Raw genomic sequence first — 17,087 nt, 5'->3', positions numbered from 1 at the left:
AAATTAACAGCTAGAAAAGGTTGCCAGTTTGATGCAATTTCGTATTCTTGAATATAGTCTTCTCTGGAGCACTATTACAGAAACTTAATCTCTTGAGGAATACATCAGATACCATTAACAGAATGAACAAATGTTCCCTGTGTTTCCTGGAGAAAGCCTATGTTGGGTCTACAAGACATGCAATTTAAAGAGCTGTTATCAAAAAAAAATCTTTCATATCAAGAATTTTATTTTAAAAAAATTATGCCCTCAAACATTGAATACTAAACAGTTTAAAACTAAAGAACTCCATTGCTTTCTATGCAAATCAGAGTTTTCTCCTTTTTCCCTTGTCTTTGGCAGACACCTTCCCAAAGTGGGCATTGCCCCTGATTTCTGCCGAGCTGTAACAACCTGAGCCAGAACATTGCAGTGAGAATACAAGCAGGGCCTCACCTCTGGGATGAGGCAGTTTTCAGCTCCAGCCAGGAATGTAGGAGCTCTGCTGTCACAAGTCACTGAGGTAACACACGAAATTAGCTCATCTCCCAGGAGACTCACTCCCACCTGTTCAACAGCTCCAGGCCAGGCTCTTTTCAGCCCAGTGCTGCATCTGGGCACTTCAGAGGTATTTCATGGTGCTATTCCATTCCTCTGCATGGATTCTGGGCCACTGGGATGCTGCAGTGGGGAGTCTGACTGTGCCAGATAATGGCTTTGTGAATCAGAGCTTTCTTGTGAATTCACAGCTCAATCTGCTTACAAACATTCAGCTACAATGTGGAACTTCAAACCTTGCTCAAAAAGAGTGAGGATTCAGCAGTGGCTCTTTGTGATCCAGCATACAAGAGAAATATATCGACAAATAAAAGGGCAAAAGGTCCTTCCCTGTTTCAAGAGATAAAATTCACCACTTATAATTCATGCCTGAACCTGCTGTACAGCACTGCCTGTTTACAATGTGAAGGGATCCTGCACTCTTTGGACATAATTTGTATTGCTCATGTGCTGTAGGGAGGTTTTATTGTCACAGAGAATCAGGATCGTTGCATTCTTTCATGCAGAGCATGTAGAACCAACCAAGACATTTGGTACCCAGGGGCAGTGATTTTCTGGCCAGCAGCCGAGTGAGCAGAGAAGATCTGGAATGATTTTAAGTCACACCTCAGAGAGAAAAAAAAATAAAAATACATATGTATATATATATGAATATATTTGGATACAGGAAGATAGCTCATACAAAGTTACATTTTTTTTTTGACTTCTAGTCCTTTTGTTCATTTCAGAAGTGCACTACTGACCCAATCTCTCAGTTGTACACACCTACCATGCTCTCACTCACATTTCATAGTAGACTCAGAGTACAGAAACTGGCTTCATTTCAGATGATGCTTAGCTACTAAAGAACATGCACGCCAGTCTGGAATTTGTTTGAAATAATTCCTTAATCAAAAATATGTGTTTGGGACCTCAGTATCATTGCTCTGACTCACAGGGTGGGTCCACACTTCTTCCCAACGTGGGCACACCCATATTTTTTAGTTTAATTTACTCTGGGAATGAAGTAACAGCACAAGACTCAGCTCACAATGATAGAGAATATTTTTGACCTTGCAGGAAGAGAGCAGGGCACACAGGGACTGACATCCCTTGGTACAGAAATCCCAGAATTACTTGATTTCAAACAACGCAGGGGGAATGATTCCATAATGCAGCTGAAGTGCACACTTATTTTCTTATTTGGATAAAGTTACACAAGTAGAGGCACATTTCAGCACAGTATATTAGATACTGCAACTGCACTCACTCTTCAAGATACTACAGGCTATTTCTGTGAAGTAGAGTGGCAGGGGAACATTAGCAGCATGAAATAGTAATCTTTCCATCATTTTATTCCTGAGTCTGGCCTAGGTTTTCCAAGTAAAATGTGTTCTCTTTCCACTTGAAAACACCACATCTCTTGTTTGGAATTCCAGCTGTTCCATAAAATTCAGAATTGATTAACTTAATGACAGCTAATAGGCAGAACTGTTCTATTGATCTGATTCCACTCCTCCATGGAGCCCACTTCAATAAGGCAGCCCTCGAGCTATATTGTCTCCTCACATATTTTTTGGTCTTTTACATGGATTTCCATGCAGTCATCAGCAACCTTGTCTAGGACATGAGCACATTTCAGAACAGCATCTTGCTCCCCATAAGCCCATGACAGCTCTTCTCTACGCAGCAAAAGAAATGAGAACAATCCTTACCCTCAGTGTTCAAATACCCAATTAACCAATCAACCCTTTAAATATGTTTTATAAAAATTATTCTTTGAGAATCTGCGATCCTGTTACACTTGATATGCTGACTCACTTTTTAAAATATTTAAAAGTCTCATTTTAGCATTATGCCTGTTACCACATTTTCATTAAAAAATCAGCCTCCTTATCTTTATATATGACTGCAGAGCTATTTGCACTCCCAAAGGCCATTAAAAGTAGCAAGAATTGGGCTAAACTAAAATAACAAATTTACAGGCTTATGTTAAAACCCAGAGATCCTCAGCCTGTGTAAATAACTAAAGTGTTGTCAGAGTACTTGACCTGCTGTTGCTATTTCCTTCCCCTTTTTAATGGAAAAGTGTTTTAATGGCACATCCACACATCCAGCTAACAAACCCCGAGGGGGAGAACAATATTCTCTAGTGCTCTGGAGCCAGATCCTGAATCTATCAGTGCCTGCAGGCTTTGCCACGGACTTCTGAGCACCGGGTCTAGCAAAAAGCCACCTGTGATAGTGGTGCCCAACTCCAGCCCTCTGAACAAGGAACCACAGCAGCGTCAGGAGCAGCCAAGTGCACAGAGGAGACCATGTCCAGCTCACATCTTGATCAAGCAATCACAACCTGACAGTAACAGACAGCAATACTTACCACTTACAGGATGTTTTCTGTACGTGACGTCCAAAAGACTCAAGGGTTCAGACCCATGAGACAGATAAGTAAGGAGATAAAGGATTGGAATTCTGAGCAGTTTAACTGGCATGGAGGTGAGCAGCATTGCTTATCAGAAATTGTATGGAAACATTTTTAATTACCTAAGGAAGAAAGGGATTGCCTGCCTTCAGCAGCTAAAGCAGTGCTTTGCTTATCTCCAGATCCCAATCATTTTCTAATTATTATCATTTTTGTCAATCTCAAGACGGAACATGACTTCATTTGCATATAGACACATGAGTCTAAAGTAGATTTTTAAATTTATGCCTGCAAAGCTTCTGCAGATGTTTTCAAACTTTCCCCACCCTGTTCCTGCAGTGGTTTTTTTCATGGCCAGCTTCTGTTTGGGTTAGTATGGTAGGTCACAGCAGAGATTTAAGCCAGCTGTGACACTTGCTTGCCTCTGGATCCAGGGAATGTCACAGCAAGGAGCACAGAAAAGGGATGGCCAAAATCTCTTACGACAGCAGCAGCTGCTACTGAAAAAGACTCTGTCCTCTACAGCCAGACCAACACTTTGCCTTCAATTTTTCTCCAAGCTACATTTTTCAGTTTCTTGATCACTTTTAAGCAAGGAAAAGAATCTCAGTAATTCTTGATATGCATAAGCCTGGAAATAGAATTTCAGCTAGAAATAGAATTTGAATAGAGCCTTTTTTCAGTTATGAACAGTTTTAGATAAAATAAGGCTTTAGATCTGCTTTTGGTGTTGGGAGATAAAAGTGCACTCAAATCAATAGGCAGAGATTGGATTCAACCCCCCACTGTCAAGCCATTTTACTAATAATGTATTGTGAAAACAATAAAAGAAATGATGGGAGTGAGCAAATTTGCTCACAGACTCAGACATTAATATTCATCAATATGATTGATATTTATATATTCTTGATATTTCTATTTCATGCTCACACTAGGGCAGAGCTGAGAGAGCACGTACTTCCAGAATATTTAAGTGTACCATATGGGTATAATTGCAATTCAGCCAGTTATAGAATATACTCAATCAAGATTCTGCATATACTGAAGACCTATTCTGAGCATTCTGCACTTCATGTAGGAAGACCAAAGTAGCAGAGACATGGCATGCCACCAGCAAAATGGCATTAGGCAGGGAACACTACTTGAAACAAAAACACCTCTGCTTTATAAAAAGGCAGCATGTACTTCTTGACTTACAAACCCCAACACTTTTACACAGCTTTAAGGAGGAGGAAGGGACAGCCCCATAACCCTCTTTGTTCAGAAAAGGCACTTAAAAGCCCTGCCTCCCAGAAACACTCGTTTTAACCTGCAGCAAACAGTGACAAAATATATATATTCCAAAAGCATTGAAATGACAAGAAAAGTCCAGCACCTGCAGGGTTAGATGAAGGCAAAGTTTCTTAACCCCAAATATCAAAGTTGTTTTCTGCTTGTTTTCTGTGAACCATTGAGCCTGCCTGTTTTGGTCATTGGTATAATGTCACCCTGAAAATGCAGATTATATGATCCTATTTGTGGTGCTTTGTGTCTTCCCATGCTCTTCCCTTTTCTAAAATACTGTACCAAGGAAAAAAAAAAGAAAAAAAAAAAAAAAAAAAAAAAAAAAGGAAAATAATATGTGAGGCTCTCAGCCTATCACACCAGGAAGAACTATTTTAAGAATTAATTTGTGCCCTGAGAGATCTGTTTAAATTATCCTCCCGTGCTGTCCTAACCAAAGATTAAAGTGAAGAACTTCCAATGTCTTAAGGAGAGGAGGAAAAAACTGAGGAAGGAGAGAGTCCGGGCTCCACTGCGGTGCCCCAGGCACGGCCCGAGCAGGGGAGGGGAAGGTGGGGATGAGGAGAATGGAGATGTTCATCTGCCAGTGCCCCCGGAGCCCAGGAACCTCCACCAGCCTCAGCTGGAGCTCCGAGATAGCAACCAGACTTTCCTTTATGCCGCCACTTCTTTAACTCTGCCCATCCTTTACGGCTGAGGATGCATCTCTTTTTTTATTCCTGCCACCCGCTGCTTTTTTAAACAGGGAAAGTTTTCACTTCATTCCGTCCTGGTAAGTGCAGGCAGAGAGGAATCTCCTCCAAAATACAGGTTTGACAGAGAAAATGAAGTCTTTAACTTTCTACCTCCACAGAAGCACATGAAGCGCCCACCAAGAGAAATAAATTACCCGAGTTCAGATACGCCGTGAGCACAGCAATTTCCCCTAAAGCCAGTAGTTTTACCCCCTTGCAGCTGCTTTTTGCCCCCCCTGCCATCCCTGCTTGTTCATGCACAGCCTGGGCACACGCTGTACCCTGAAGTGCCCCTCCAAGATAATGCCAGGCAAGAAAAATTCACTGAAAGTGCATGGCAAAGTCAGAAGCTGAACCTCACTTGAACAATTTTATATCCATCTGCAGAAATGCTTTTAAATACCCTTGCCTCCTTCCTCCAGTGAGAAAGGGCCTCCATCCCAACATATTCTCCCCTCCCAGCACACATGTAAGGAACAAGTTACAGAACAAACCTCTATAGCCTTCAGCAAGAGGTACAGGCTGGTAAAAATAGCACAATTTCAGCTTCCCCCCCAAGTCTCCACACACACCGAGAAAGCAGACCTTGAACCCAGCTACACAGCACTTTCCTGCTGCCACTGGCTGGTGACTCAGTTGACAATTTTAAGACCACACACCAAAAAGATTTAAAAAAAAAATAAATCATAATAATCATACAAGAAACACAAAGCTACGCACCGCAATTCTGTATCTGTTTGAAATTGAGGAAAATAAGCATTACCTGGTCTTGCTGTTGGGCTTGTTTCCCTGATGCATTTTGCTCCTTGGCTGTAGTCATGCTCACCTATTTGTGCCCACTGCAGTGGCAAACAGGATTTTACTCTGTGTGTGTGTGTGTGTGTGTAAGCTTGTCTGTGTGTTCAGACATACACGCACACACACACACACACACAAAGACTAAAGGGATACGGATGAGTAACTAGTCCATCACTTAATCACCAGCTGAGAAATTTCCCACCCCCACAAAAAGAAATAAATAAAAATGCAATGTAAAAAAGCACTAGTCTGGCTGTCTTCCCCCTTGAGCCTCTAAAATAAAAGCAGAAGCAGGAGCAGAGAGGAGGATGCTGTGGGGGCTTCTTCAATTAGCAACAGCCTCTGCAATCGTCACAGAAACAATGATAACTGCTTGGCAACCAGCAACTGGCAGCTCGGAGCCGGAGGCAGCGATGTGGTCCTCGCTCCCTCCCCACCTCCACGGCGGCCGCCCGCGCCTTGCGCATGCACGGGGCTGCCTCTGCGCGGGCTGGGCGGCTGGCCGGGCTGTGCACGGCCGGCACCCGGCCATCCCCTCCATCCCCTCCCAGGGCAGCGGCCGGGGGCCCCTCTGCCCCATCCCGCATCTTCATCGGGGTCTCTGCCCCATCCCGCATCTCCTCGGGGTCTCTGCCCCATCCCGCATCTTCATCGGGGTCTGCCCCATCCCGCATCTCCTCGGGGTCTCTGCCCCATCCCGCATCTTCATCGGGGTCTCTGCCCCATCCCGCATCTCCTCCGTGTCTCTGTCCCATCCCGCATCCCCCTGGGGCCGCTGTCCTATCCCGCATCTCCTCGGGGTCTCTGCCCCATCCCGCATCTCCTCGGGGCCGCTGCCCCATCCCGCATCTTCATCGGGGTCTCTGCCCCATCCCGCATCTCCTCGGGGTCTCTGCCCCATCCCGCATCTCCTCGGGGCCGCTGCCCCATCCCGCATCCTCCTCCGTGTCTCTGCCCCATCCCGCATCCTGCTCAGGGTCTCTGCCCCATCCCTTATCCCCCCGGGGTCCCTGCCCCATGGCTCATCCCCCCGGGGCCGCTGCCGCTCCCATGCGGAGTTTCTGGCCGGCTGGCTCGTGTCTTCCCCCAGCTCTGGGCGGCCCCGGCGGTGCCCGGCGCTGAAGCCGGCCTGTGCCAAGGGCAACTCGCGGCGGCTCCGGAGGATGCGCTGCCGGGGAAGGCGGCTCCAGCCATGGGGCGCAGGGAGCGCTCCGGGGAGCTGCTCCCCCGGTGCCGAGGGGCGAACCGTGCCCCCAGCCCGTCCCCAGCCCCCTGCGTGTCCCTGGTGGCTGCCGTGTAGGTCACGTTGCAGGGTGACACAGGAGCACGCGTGCCCCGCTCCGCGCTGCTGTAGCCGGCTCCTGCAGCCTCTCTGCCATCGCAGAGATGTCTCTCCAGCACATCGGAGCTGCCGCAGGAGCCCTCCCGAGTCCCCCTCGCTGTCAGCGCGGGGTGACAGGGCACAGAGCCACTGGAAGGGGCCCTCGCATCACTGCACAGAACTCGGAGCAGCACGGAGGTTCTTCGGGATTTGCTTGGGGCTGATGTGAGCCCCACTCACCCCAGCACCTGGTGACACGAAAATGCCACGTTGCTGCTTCTCCCATCCTCAGCTCCTACCCAGCACACCCGGGAGGGAGCCCAGCGCTGTCCTCAGTGCTGCAGCGCTGTGTAAAGCTAAATGTTCTCTCACTCACGTGCTGCTGGGATCTCTGCTGAGTCTGCTAAGGAAAGGGAACATCAGAGTGTTTATCTGACAGGGAAGTGATTATGCCTCATTTGATCATCAGTTTTACAGCACGGGTTTATTATACAAGGTCACATTCACCAACACAGCTACAGTCGATGTCTCCTCACACCTGGGATGATTTTGATCCTTGGTTCAAGAACAGATCAATGGCAGGCCAAGTTCTCCTACAGATATCTGCAAGCCACCACTCAGACTCTCTAAGTTTCTGCATTTTCACCATTACAGTCACAGGAGATCATACAAACCGTGGCATAAAAGATCTGCAACATGGAATTGTGCTGGTAATACACTAGACAGCCTTGCCTTTTCCCAGGTGCCACAATCCAGGCAACAGCTCAAAAAAAAAAAAAAAAAAAAAAAAAAAAAAAAAAAAAAAAAAAAAAAAAAAAGTGAATAGCACCTAACAAGAAACAATAATTTGCATTCAAATCTAACAGCCTGTGTTGATTTCTTGTTGCATTATACTCTGACACAGTCCTACCTTAAATTGCAATTCCACCTCTTTAGTCCCCATAGTTTGTCACAATATTTCCTAAATGTTAATAGTGAGGTTATTGTTCATGCCTTTTTCCCCAGCCACCAGAACAGAATTGTTTTCAAGGTTTTGTGTAAATGGATCAGTTTGAATTTTCCAATTGCCTTGGTCTACTTTTCTACCTGTTGTGAGTGGTAATGAAAGCTTGTTTTACTCCACACTTCTGCAATTTTTCTTTCCAAAAGGAATTCAAATGAAACAAAACAGTATTTGGAATTGGTGTGTTGCTTTTGGGTTTTTTTTTTTTTTTTTTAATTGTGGGATTTTTGTTGTTTAGTTGGTTGTTTTCATTCTTTTAACTCCCCCACCATACATGCTGGAAATTTCTGCAAAACAGACCCCTTTTTAAAACATGGGGCATTCACTGTGCCCCTGACCCCTCAGTACCTACACTATCAGTCCCTAAAAATAATTGCACTTCATGTCCTCCCAGTGCAGATTAGATTCTTTCACAGATAACAACTTAAGACACAGTTTTCACTGTTTTTCTGGAAATGACCACTCTTCCTTCCAAGGTAGATTTTTTTCCTACTAAGCTTGTTGTTGGACACATAAGAAGTTAATTGTGCTAATTAGTCCAGCAGTTTGCAATGCAAATGCACGTGGCTGAGCCTCATTACATGGATGCATTAGGAGGCTGCTGCTCTGACTGCATCACCCAGTGCTTGGCACAGCAACCCCAGTGTTTCTGAAATGCCTTCATCTCTCTGCCTGGCAGTGCCTCCTCGTCACCCCTGACCAGGGCAGGGTGTCCCATCCCCTCAGATGGCAGCTCTCACTGCCTGAGGATGTGGCAGCAGTGACATCCCCAACTCTCAGTCACTCCTCCTGCCTTGATCAAAAGGGTTCTGAGGTTGCCAAACACCTCCTGGGGAGACACAGGAGGAGGGAGCTGTGGCCAATGCAGAAATGCTCATTAGTCACAGGCAGACAATAAGGACAATCTCTCCTCACACATCAGCAGGGCTGAGGCTGTCCCTCCTCACCTCTGAGCTATCTTAGGGTACCAAGGCTCTTGCTTGTCTGAGTCATCACTGACGGAAGATGAATCCACCCCTATCAAAGGACCAGAATCTGTATCTGCCAAACGCAGCAGGCAGAGGGATGGGTCCCAGGCAGTCCATGTGGGACATGGCAGGAGGCACTGGCAGACAAGGACCCTGGGAGCACGACCTTCGTCCCTCTCCACAGCATCCCAGCTGATCACAAGGACACAGGGAGCAGGTTGTTCCTCCCTGCCAGGGTCAAACACACGTTCAGGCTGTTCAACCTCTACTACCCACAACTGAAACATGTTTGTCTCCACTCCCTGCCCATGAAGGTGCCAATCTCCAGAGCCACTCCCTGCCCACACAAACTGCATCCCTGTGATGAGCATCCTCCATCAATCCATGTAGCCCACGCTGTGCCATCACCGGGACAGCTCAGGAGCCCACGATGAGCACAGAGAGCTCTCCTCATTAACCAAGGTGGATGTTCAAAATGCCAGCTACAACCACGTGAATGCCATCCCTTGACAGCAGTTCCCTCCTCAGGCCCCACAGTAGGACACTTAAACAGAAAACTGCCTTCCATCAGGAGAGGAACCAGCAACAGGTGAAAGGAGCTGTTCCAGCCTCTCAACTCATCATCACCCAGAGTGCTTGTTTCAATAAAATCATGCAGCACTGCAGTAATACAGATAATTTTTAATTACCTTGTAACAAATTAGTCGCACATGTCCTGGAGCATTTTCTGTTAGAAGGAAAAGTGCTTAATTCTCCTGAGACTGGCAGGAACAAGCCTGTGGTCTGGGATCATCCTTAAAATTCTCCTTGGAGTTCACAAAGTCACCACAAAGCTTCTTCCTGCTCAAAGATTGTTGAAAACCTTGAACACTGCAAAGTGGAATTAATGTTCCAGCGGCTCTGGAGGATAAGGTGGAACAAAAGCTCAAACTGTCCTCACCACAAAGACTTGTGAACTCCTAGGAGCTAAAGCACAGCAATGATGAAGCATTACAGCAATGCAGGACAGCAAAAGGAGCAGTTTGTTACTGCTCCCAAACATTTTTAAGCAGATCAGGGCACAAGGCCATCCTTGATGCTGCCCTTCCATGGGAGTAGGGGTGTCTGGATATGGAGCAGCTCCTCTGTGGGCAGCAGCAATGGGCTCTCAGGAGTCAGTGCAGAGCATTCCTATTCCCTGTGTGCTACAAAGGGCAGACCCACCAGCAGCCTGTGCTCACAGTGAGCCCTCCAGCTGCACACATCTGTTCCAGGGAGCAGAGACTAAGAGCAGTGATACGCCTGCAGCAGTGGCAGGTGCAGTTATTGGATGCAGAACCCTTCTGCTCCATTGAAACCTGGGGTTGTAGCTGCACCACACCACACTGGGTTATTTATTCCCCTTTCATTGCCACATAAAGGAAATTGAAGCCAGTGGGCAAAGTGGGTAGAAATTAACTCTACTTGATTAACCATACATTTGAACAGTCTGCTAATGTACTCCCTTCTCCAGATAATGACCAGATCCTATGGAGAGCTACGTATCTGAAATTTTGGGGGGCTCTAAGCCATTAGTGCCATTAGTATTTGGGATGCAGTAATGTGTTACCTCCAGCAGAACACACCACATCATGTGGTTTTGTACATCCAGCCCCTCACTTGCTGACAGCTCCCACTGGTTTGGCTGATTTGCTCTCAGTTAAGGAAGGACACAGGGCCCAGGAAAGCACATGGCAAGAGAAAAATCTACTCAGAGAAATGTTACAAAGGAAAAGGTGCAAGGGCTACAGGTTTTTGGAGAGTTATAAAGGTAGTAGATGTTTTAAAGACAATGTAGGAAGTGAGAGACTCTGCCAGCACAGGAATCCACTATGAGAAAGGTGAGATAAGCCTTTAAAAATGTCGCACTCATGGATTTTAGCATTCAGTCATTGAAAGGCTGGTCAAAACTGACCCACAGGATGCAATGGGAACAGTGCTCAGTGTGTATTTGTCCTGTTTTTCAAGGTGTGGAGGCAGTGGCATGGGGACACAAGGGCTGGCAGCTCCTGCAGAAATGGTGTGAGAAGGTCTCCCTGAACAATGCTCTTCCAAGACCAACAGCATACTCCAGAAGAGGTAAATTCACTCAGTCTCCAGTACTGATAAAACACCTTTGCAATAATAAAATACATTTGGTGCCCTATTGCATCACCATTCCAACTTCCATAGAGAAATTCAAAGAGGAACAAGAGGGAAGGGTCCATAAAAATCAAGATGTCCATGGTCCCAAGATGTGTCAGGGCAGGTGACAAGTTACCCCCCTCAGTCCCAGTCCCAACATCTCACCCACACAAAAAGCAGTGGCACAGCCCCTCTCCCTCTGGACATGCATGGCTCAGATGCAGTGAGTCAGGAGCTGTGTCCTCCCCTGCAGATCCCTCTGCAGGTCAAGGGCTCCTCACACAGAAGATGCCAGAGAAGAACAGAAAGCTGTGAACCCATGAGGTCTGCATGGTTACAAACTCTTTTTACAGTTCATGTAAAGAAACAGGCAGACATTCTGGCTCTTCAATCTGGAGATTTCTGTTCTGTGCTCATCCAAAAAAAGTTTTGGAGAGGGAGAATTTAATTTTGTTTTGTTCAGAAAGCACAGTTTGTGCCCTGCCCCTCTCCAAGAAGGTGACAACACTAATATCACATTATTGCACAGCAACCTCCCTGGTTGGAATCTGGAGTTGGAAACACTTAGTGGGAGATCAGCTGATATCAGCCCTCCTCCTACAAAGGCTGCATCTCTATTGCCTACACACCATCCCCAGCACTGCTTCTCAGAAGAGTCCTTATTAGAAGACCAAAAAACCACTTTAGTCTTGTTCCAAGTTCATCTCCAACTTCGGCAAGATTTCTCAGTTTGTCAACGGGCATCCCCAAACGAATTTTATGATAAAAGAAAGAAAATCTTTGGCCTTCAAGGATATGCGCTAATTAGCTTTCACTGGCCATGCTACTGCTGCCCCTCTCTGCTTGTCTCCAATATGTTGGTTTCTAAGGGTTAGCCATGGGAGAGTCTCTATGTCCATGGGAATTTTCAGGGGCTCCACTGAGGACCCCTCTGTCCTGGAGATCCACTCAGATGGATGAACTTCCAGATTTCAAAGGTTCTGTGAAAGTACTAGAGGCAGTAAAAGATTATGAATATAGTTACAGTTAAAAATCCATCACACTTCCATGACGCATGACCAAAACCATCCAGAAAGCAATCTGAAAATGTGCTATTTTCATTTAACAGATCAAATGCAGTTTATTCAGTCAATGCCATTAATTAGTCATTTGCATGAATATTTGTTCCTGCAGGGGATAAGCTTCAAAATGTTCCCACAAGCAGGAGAACTCCTTCTATCTGAGCCAGCAGGTGTGTGGCAGCAGGGGACACAGAGACAATGGGCACTGCAGGAACGACTTGTGTGCCTGCATAACAGTCCCATGGTGTCGTCACTATTTGTCCACTACCAAAGCCTCGCTAAGTTGCTATTTTCTTTTTTTTAACTTGAGCAGGAGAAAGTGGTTTAAAATTATTAAAATAGGCTGATTTTTGAAGCACTGCATTCTGCTGCTTCTCGCTGCCGCTCCGAGTTCCAGGAGCCCACAGCTCATGGTAAACAAATAAGACAACACGGGCATGCAAGCTGTGAAGAAGTCTGCTCTTTCATGCACAGCCAGAGCTGTTTTGCATAGCACTTTCCTGCCCGGATTGGAGCGTGGCTCTGGGGAACACAGCAGGGACCTGTGCCCTTCTCACTCACTTCGCTTTGCCTACCCCAAAGATCAAGTGCGTGCACAGACAGTCAGACTTTTCCGCTGAAGTAGCTCCTGTTCAAAAACATTACTTCTAGTCCACTGTGGGGTTATTTCGTGAGTCAGGGTATTTTTAATACATCTTCCCAGTCTCCAAGGCGAGGGATGAGCAGTGCCACAATTGTTTGATGCTTTGTTGCCCCTGCAAGGAATAGAGACCCTGTCAGTGGCTCTTCTCTGCCCCTCTGCCTGCTCCTGCTGGTGTGACCTTGGCAGCTGCAATGCAACAGATGCCTCTTTCTCACTTGTTTATCCATGTGAAAGAGACTTCTGAGGCCCCAACTTCAGTGCCAGCTGTGAATGGCCTCCAAATTGCTTTTTCAAAGTTTACCTCCTCACAGTCTGGCTTAGTGTTCCTGCTCCCTGTGCTCTTCGGGATCAATATCCACTAACATTTTCCCCCCACACCTCCTGGTTATTTCTAGGTAGCAGCTGAATTCCTTCCTTATTGACTCAATATGTGTTCTTTTTATATGTTGTTTTAGGAGAGGAAGAGTTTATTTCTTGGCTCTTTATGCCTCCCTCCCTCCTTTTCTTCCTTCCTTTCTTCCTTCCTCTGAATAGCCACAACATATATTTTGCAACTGAAATATCCATGTCAGAAAATGTAAAAGACATCACCAGGGATGAGAAAATCCTCTCCCCCACCAAAAAAAAAAAAATCAGTCAAACAGAGAATCCCCATCTTCACAACAGCTGCAAACATATTAGGCTGTTTAGCAGCCTACTGCTTGGAAAAAGAGAGCCTCATCTTCATTTTTAGCTCCAAAGTGATTTATAGGATGAATAAATGATCTGCATATAAGATGATGACTGGTTTAAATGTAAATGTTGTGAAAGACTTCTTATGTAAGCACATACATTGCCTGAGAGATCCTTGTACATAAAAGCTGCAGCTGGAGCAAGTGGCTTTTTAAGCATTTGTTTTATGAAGTACACTTTTCATTGCAATGGTTGTTATTTTTCATTTACTTTTATATTGGCTTTAACAAAAAGAAGAAAAAAAGTAAAAAATACTTGAACTCACAACAACGAGCCGTACACTTTTAATAGTGAGGCTATGCAAAATAATGCCACTGTTAAATGGATGAGTAAAACACACATTCATCAAAGATGTCTCGTACTTGAAAGTTATACCATGACAACCTCTGAGGTGCCACAGGTGATGGAGGCATAAAGACCAAGCAACCTCAGTTTCTGAACATAAAACTTGACATGTGGATCCTGCAGGCTGGGCCCAGCTTTGGGCAACTGGAGAGGATCTCCTTAAGACTGCCATCAGCTGCAGCAGGGGGTGTGACCACTGGGCTTCATAACGTCTCTCAAATACTCCCAAACAACACCAAGAGGTGCAAAGATGTCACCTCTGCCACTCGCCCTGGTGTTTTCCCTGGTGTTCACTGCCTCCTCAGCAGGCTCACAGGGTTGTGGAGATCACTGCCTTCAGTTTCTGGTGGTGCCTACGATGGCTGTAAGGATTTGTGTGCTTGTGTGTTTTTTTATTAAGTGTTTCTGGGCCTCTTGGGAGTAAATCTGTTGTGGTAAGCATATGTTGCTGCATTCCTGCTAGCTCTGTGGTAGATAAGTTTTTCCACCAACCTAAAATAACCTCCTCAAGAGTCTGAACAATGAAAACACTGCCAACACTTGTCTTCTCCAAAAGCGGCGCAAAGGGACCCAAAGCCCTTCCTGTCTGCATCATGTCTTTATTTTTGGAGAAGGCAAGCCCACAATGTTTTCAGATTCCTCTTCTCAAGTCTGAAGGAGGAAGGAAGAGGCAGAAAACAACACTTGGGCAAAACTCCACTGAGCAGATAAAACAAGCAATGCACAGATTCATGTCACTTCACTTCATTTCCCCCTCTGTGCCTCAGTACCCACTTTGCATTCCCCTTTCTGGACCGCAGGTCTTGCACCGTGCATCTACTTATCCCAGAGGACAGACACAATGTTACTGGTATGTTGAATGCCCTCTAGTGGAAATGCAATTTATGGAAGATGGGCCAACTGGAAAGGCCTACTCAGAGCCCCTGCTGCAGAGGTAAAAGTGTGCGTTTATTAAAATAAAGAAGGTGAACAGAATTGGCTTATTCTTACTGTAACCTCAAGAGTCACTTCTGTTGTGGTGAAGAAAACAGAAACCAGAAAAATGCCTTGCTCAATTTTTATTTTTTTTTTTAAACTGACCAGCAGTTTTGATGTGCCATTTGTACCACCTTAAAGAGTTTTCATTTTCAGAAGCATGCTGGTACTATGCCATTGTTTTAACTCTTCAACTCTGAGGATATTGCACCAAACCAGACCCTCAACTCACTCGTAGACAGATGACGCTGAAAAAAAAGTGGAAACCTTACAGCATGATGTACAAACAAATACATAAGTGCCCAAATAGAATACAAACCTAAACAGAATAAATTAAGTAATGTGGTGGTGAAGTCCTGTTCTCATGTGATCTCATTTGATCTACCTACAACACAAGAAAATTAATGCAGAAGAGATGCATAACATCTATATATCCTATACATTTTACAGGAGAACAGCAGGGCTCTGAGCACAGCAGAAGACCTCTAAAAGGGGATAGGACCTCCTTCATTTAGGATTCATAATGTTCATTAATTACAGAGACTTAAGGTATTCAGCAATGCCAGTTTGGGCACTTGGGTGGAGCTGGAGCAAGGGCAGATTCACAACCCCTGCTCCCTGCAGGCAGAGAGGGTGTGAAACCCTCCCATCTCTACTGGAAATGAGAAATGGTGCCTCAACCATGCCCACACTGTCCCTACTGGGGTCAGGGACGAGTCTTCAAAAGGCTGTGACTGTCCGTGGCACAGGATCAGCAGCAGCAGAGATGGGATGTCCAAAATGTACAGGGAGCATAAAAAAGTCTCTTTCCAAGACTCCTCCCTTTGCCCTCCCACCCAAAATGTTTGTGCCCTCGAGGGGGCTGAGGCAGAGGGAATGGCTCTGGATGTCTGAGAGCTGCTGAAGGGTCCTAGGAATGCTGAGCAACATGCACTGAGGAAATGAGGCCCTCTGTTTAATACACTGTAGCTCACTATTACATTGATCCCAACACAGTTTACAGAGCTTCACTCTTTTTATGAATATAAATAAAGTACAGCCTCGCCAAAACATTGCACAGGTACTCTGATGTACTAAACCATGAGTTCCCACACTCAACCCAAAATAACAAATGTATCCTTTCTATAACACTCACTAGTGAGATTGTCTCCAACAGTTTTCCCTATATGATTGTTTGATTTGGAGTCTCTGACCTTTCAATTTTCACCATATTCTGAAGACAGCAAAACAGAAACAATGACACAAACATTTCAAAGTAGCCTACACCTGTGAGTCTCTGTATTCTTGCACGAAAGAAATCTGTGATTGCATTTAGTTTAGAAAACAGCACAAAGAAGGGAATGTGAGATATTTTGAGACTAACAGAAAGTTCCATAATGTGGTTACACAAAGCTACGCAGGAATGTGGACTTTTTGCCCTGAATACAAACCCCTTAGGAAATCACACAAGTATGAAATGTGAGCTAGAGTGTGAGAAAATAAACCAGAGTGAGCCATTTTCTAGCCACAGATAATTAATGCACATCTCATTAACATACCTCTCACATTTCACATAACTGCATGTATGAAACACGCCCATCATACGTACACACATAAAAATCAGGTACAGGTGGTGCATGTGACTGCCTGAATATGCTGTAACACAACACCAAAGTCCACAGAGAGACAAAATCTGAGCCCACTCCTCTCCCAGACTGCTGTTATCCTACCCTGGTTCCAAGAGGAGATGCAGAAGCAGTGAGGAGCCACCCTCCAAGGTGGGCACATCAACACCATGTGTTCAGATCAGGCTTTGCTGCACAAAGTGTGTTCTCACAAGCCCTGGGTCAGTACCCAGCTCTCCCTGGGAAGAACCTGCAATGTGTTACATTTGGAAAGCTCACAAACTTTCACATTCATACATGAACTTACACTAGGAAAAAGTTGCACCACCCATCACTGAATTCTCAGTTGAGCAAATCAGAATTTTTGAAACAAGAAGGGGCAGATTTCATCAGTCCTGAGAACACTATCAGCCTTTTATTGCAAATATTATCAAAAGACAGCTTTTTAGATGTATTTTTCAGGGATAATAAAGCAGCTTAGGGCTTATATTTATTCATGGAATCAGCAGTCTTTTCATTTCTATTGTTCATCTCTGTAG

The 17,087-nt window shown here is 45.4% G+C and overlaps 1 protein-coding gene and 1 long non-coding RNA gene across 2 annotated transcripts in view; both read right to left on the bottom strand.

Annotated features, from left to right (window-relative positions):
* The window catches only part of LOC136375401 (dipeptidyl aminopeptidase-like protein 6), a 133,183-nt gene extending 127,407 nt beyond the window's left edge, over positions 1–5,776 (bottom strand). Inside the window, exon 1 of the mRNA XM_066340918.1 lies at positions 5,720–5,776. Within this exon, the coding sequence (XP_066197015.1) occupies positions 5,720–5,776 (57 nt within the window). The remainder of the gene's footprint in view (positions 1–5,719) is intronic.
* The window catches only part of LOC136358485 (uncharacterized), a 1,172,843-nt gene that overhangs the window by 156,092 nt on the left and 999,664 nt on the right, over positions 1–17,087 (bottom strand). The gene's annotated exons all lie outside the window — the stretch shown is intronic.

This window comes from Sylvia atricapilla, chromosome 1 (assembly GCF_009819655.1).
Source record: "Sylvia atricapilla isolate bSylAtr1 chromosome 1, bSylAtr1.pri, whole genome shotgun sequence".
Lineage (NCBI taxonomy): Eukaryota > Metazoa > Chordata > Aves > Passeriformes > Sylviidae > Sylvia > Sylvia atricapilla.
The sequence above is the reverse complement of the archived record's forward strand: the minus strand, read 5'-3'. Positions and strand labels throughout refer to the sequence as shown.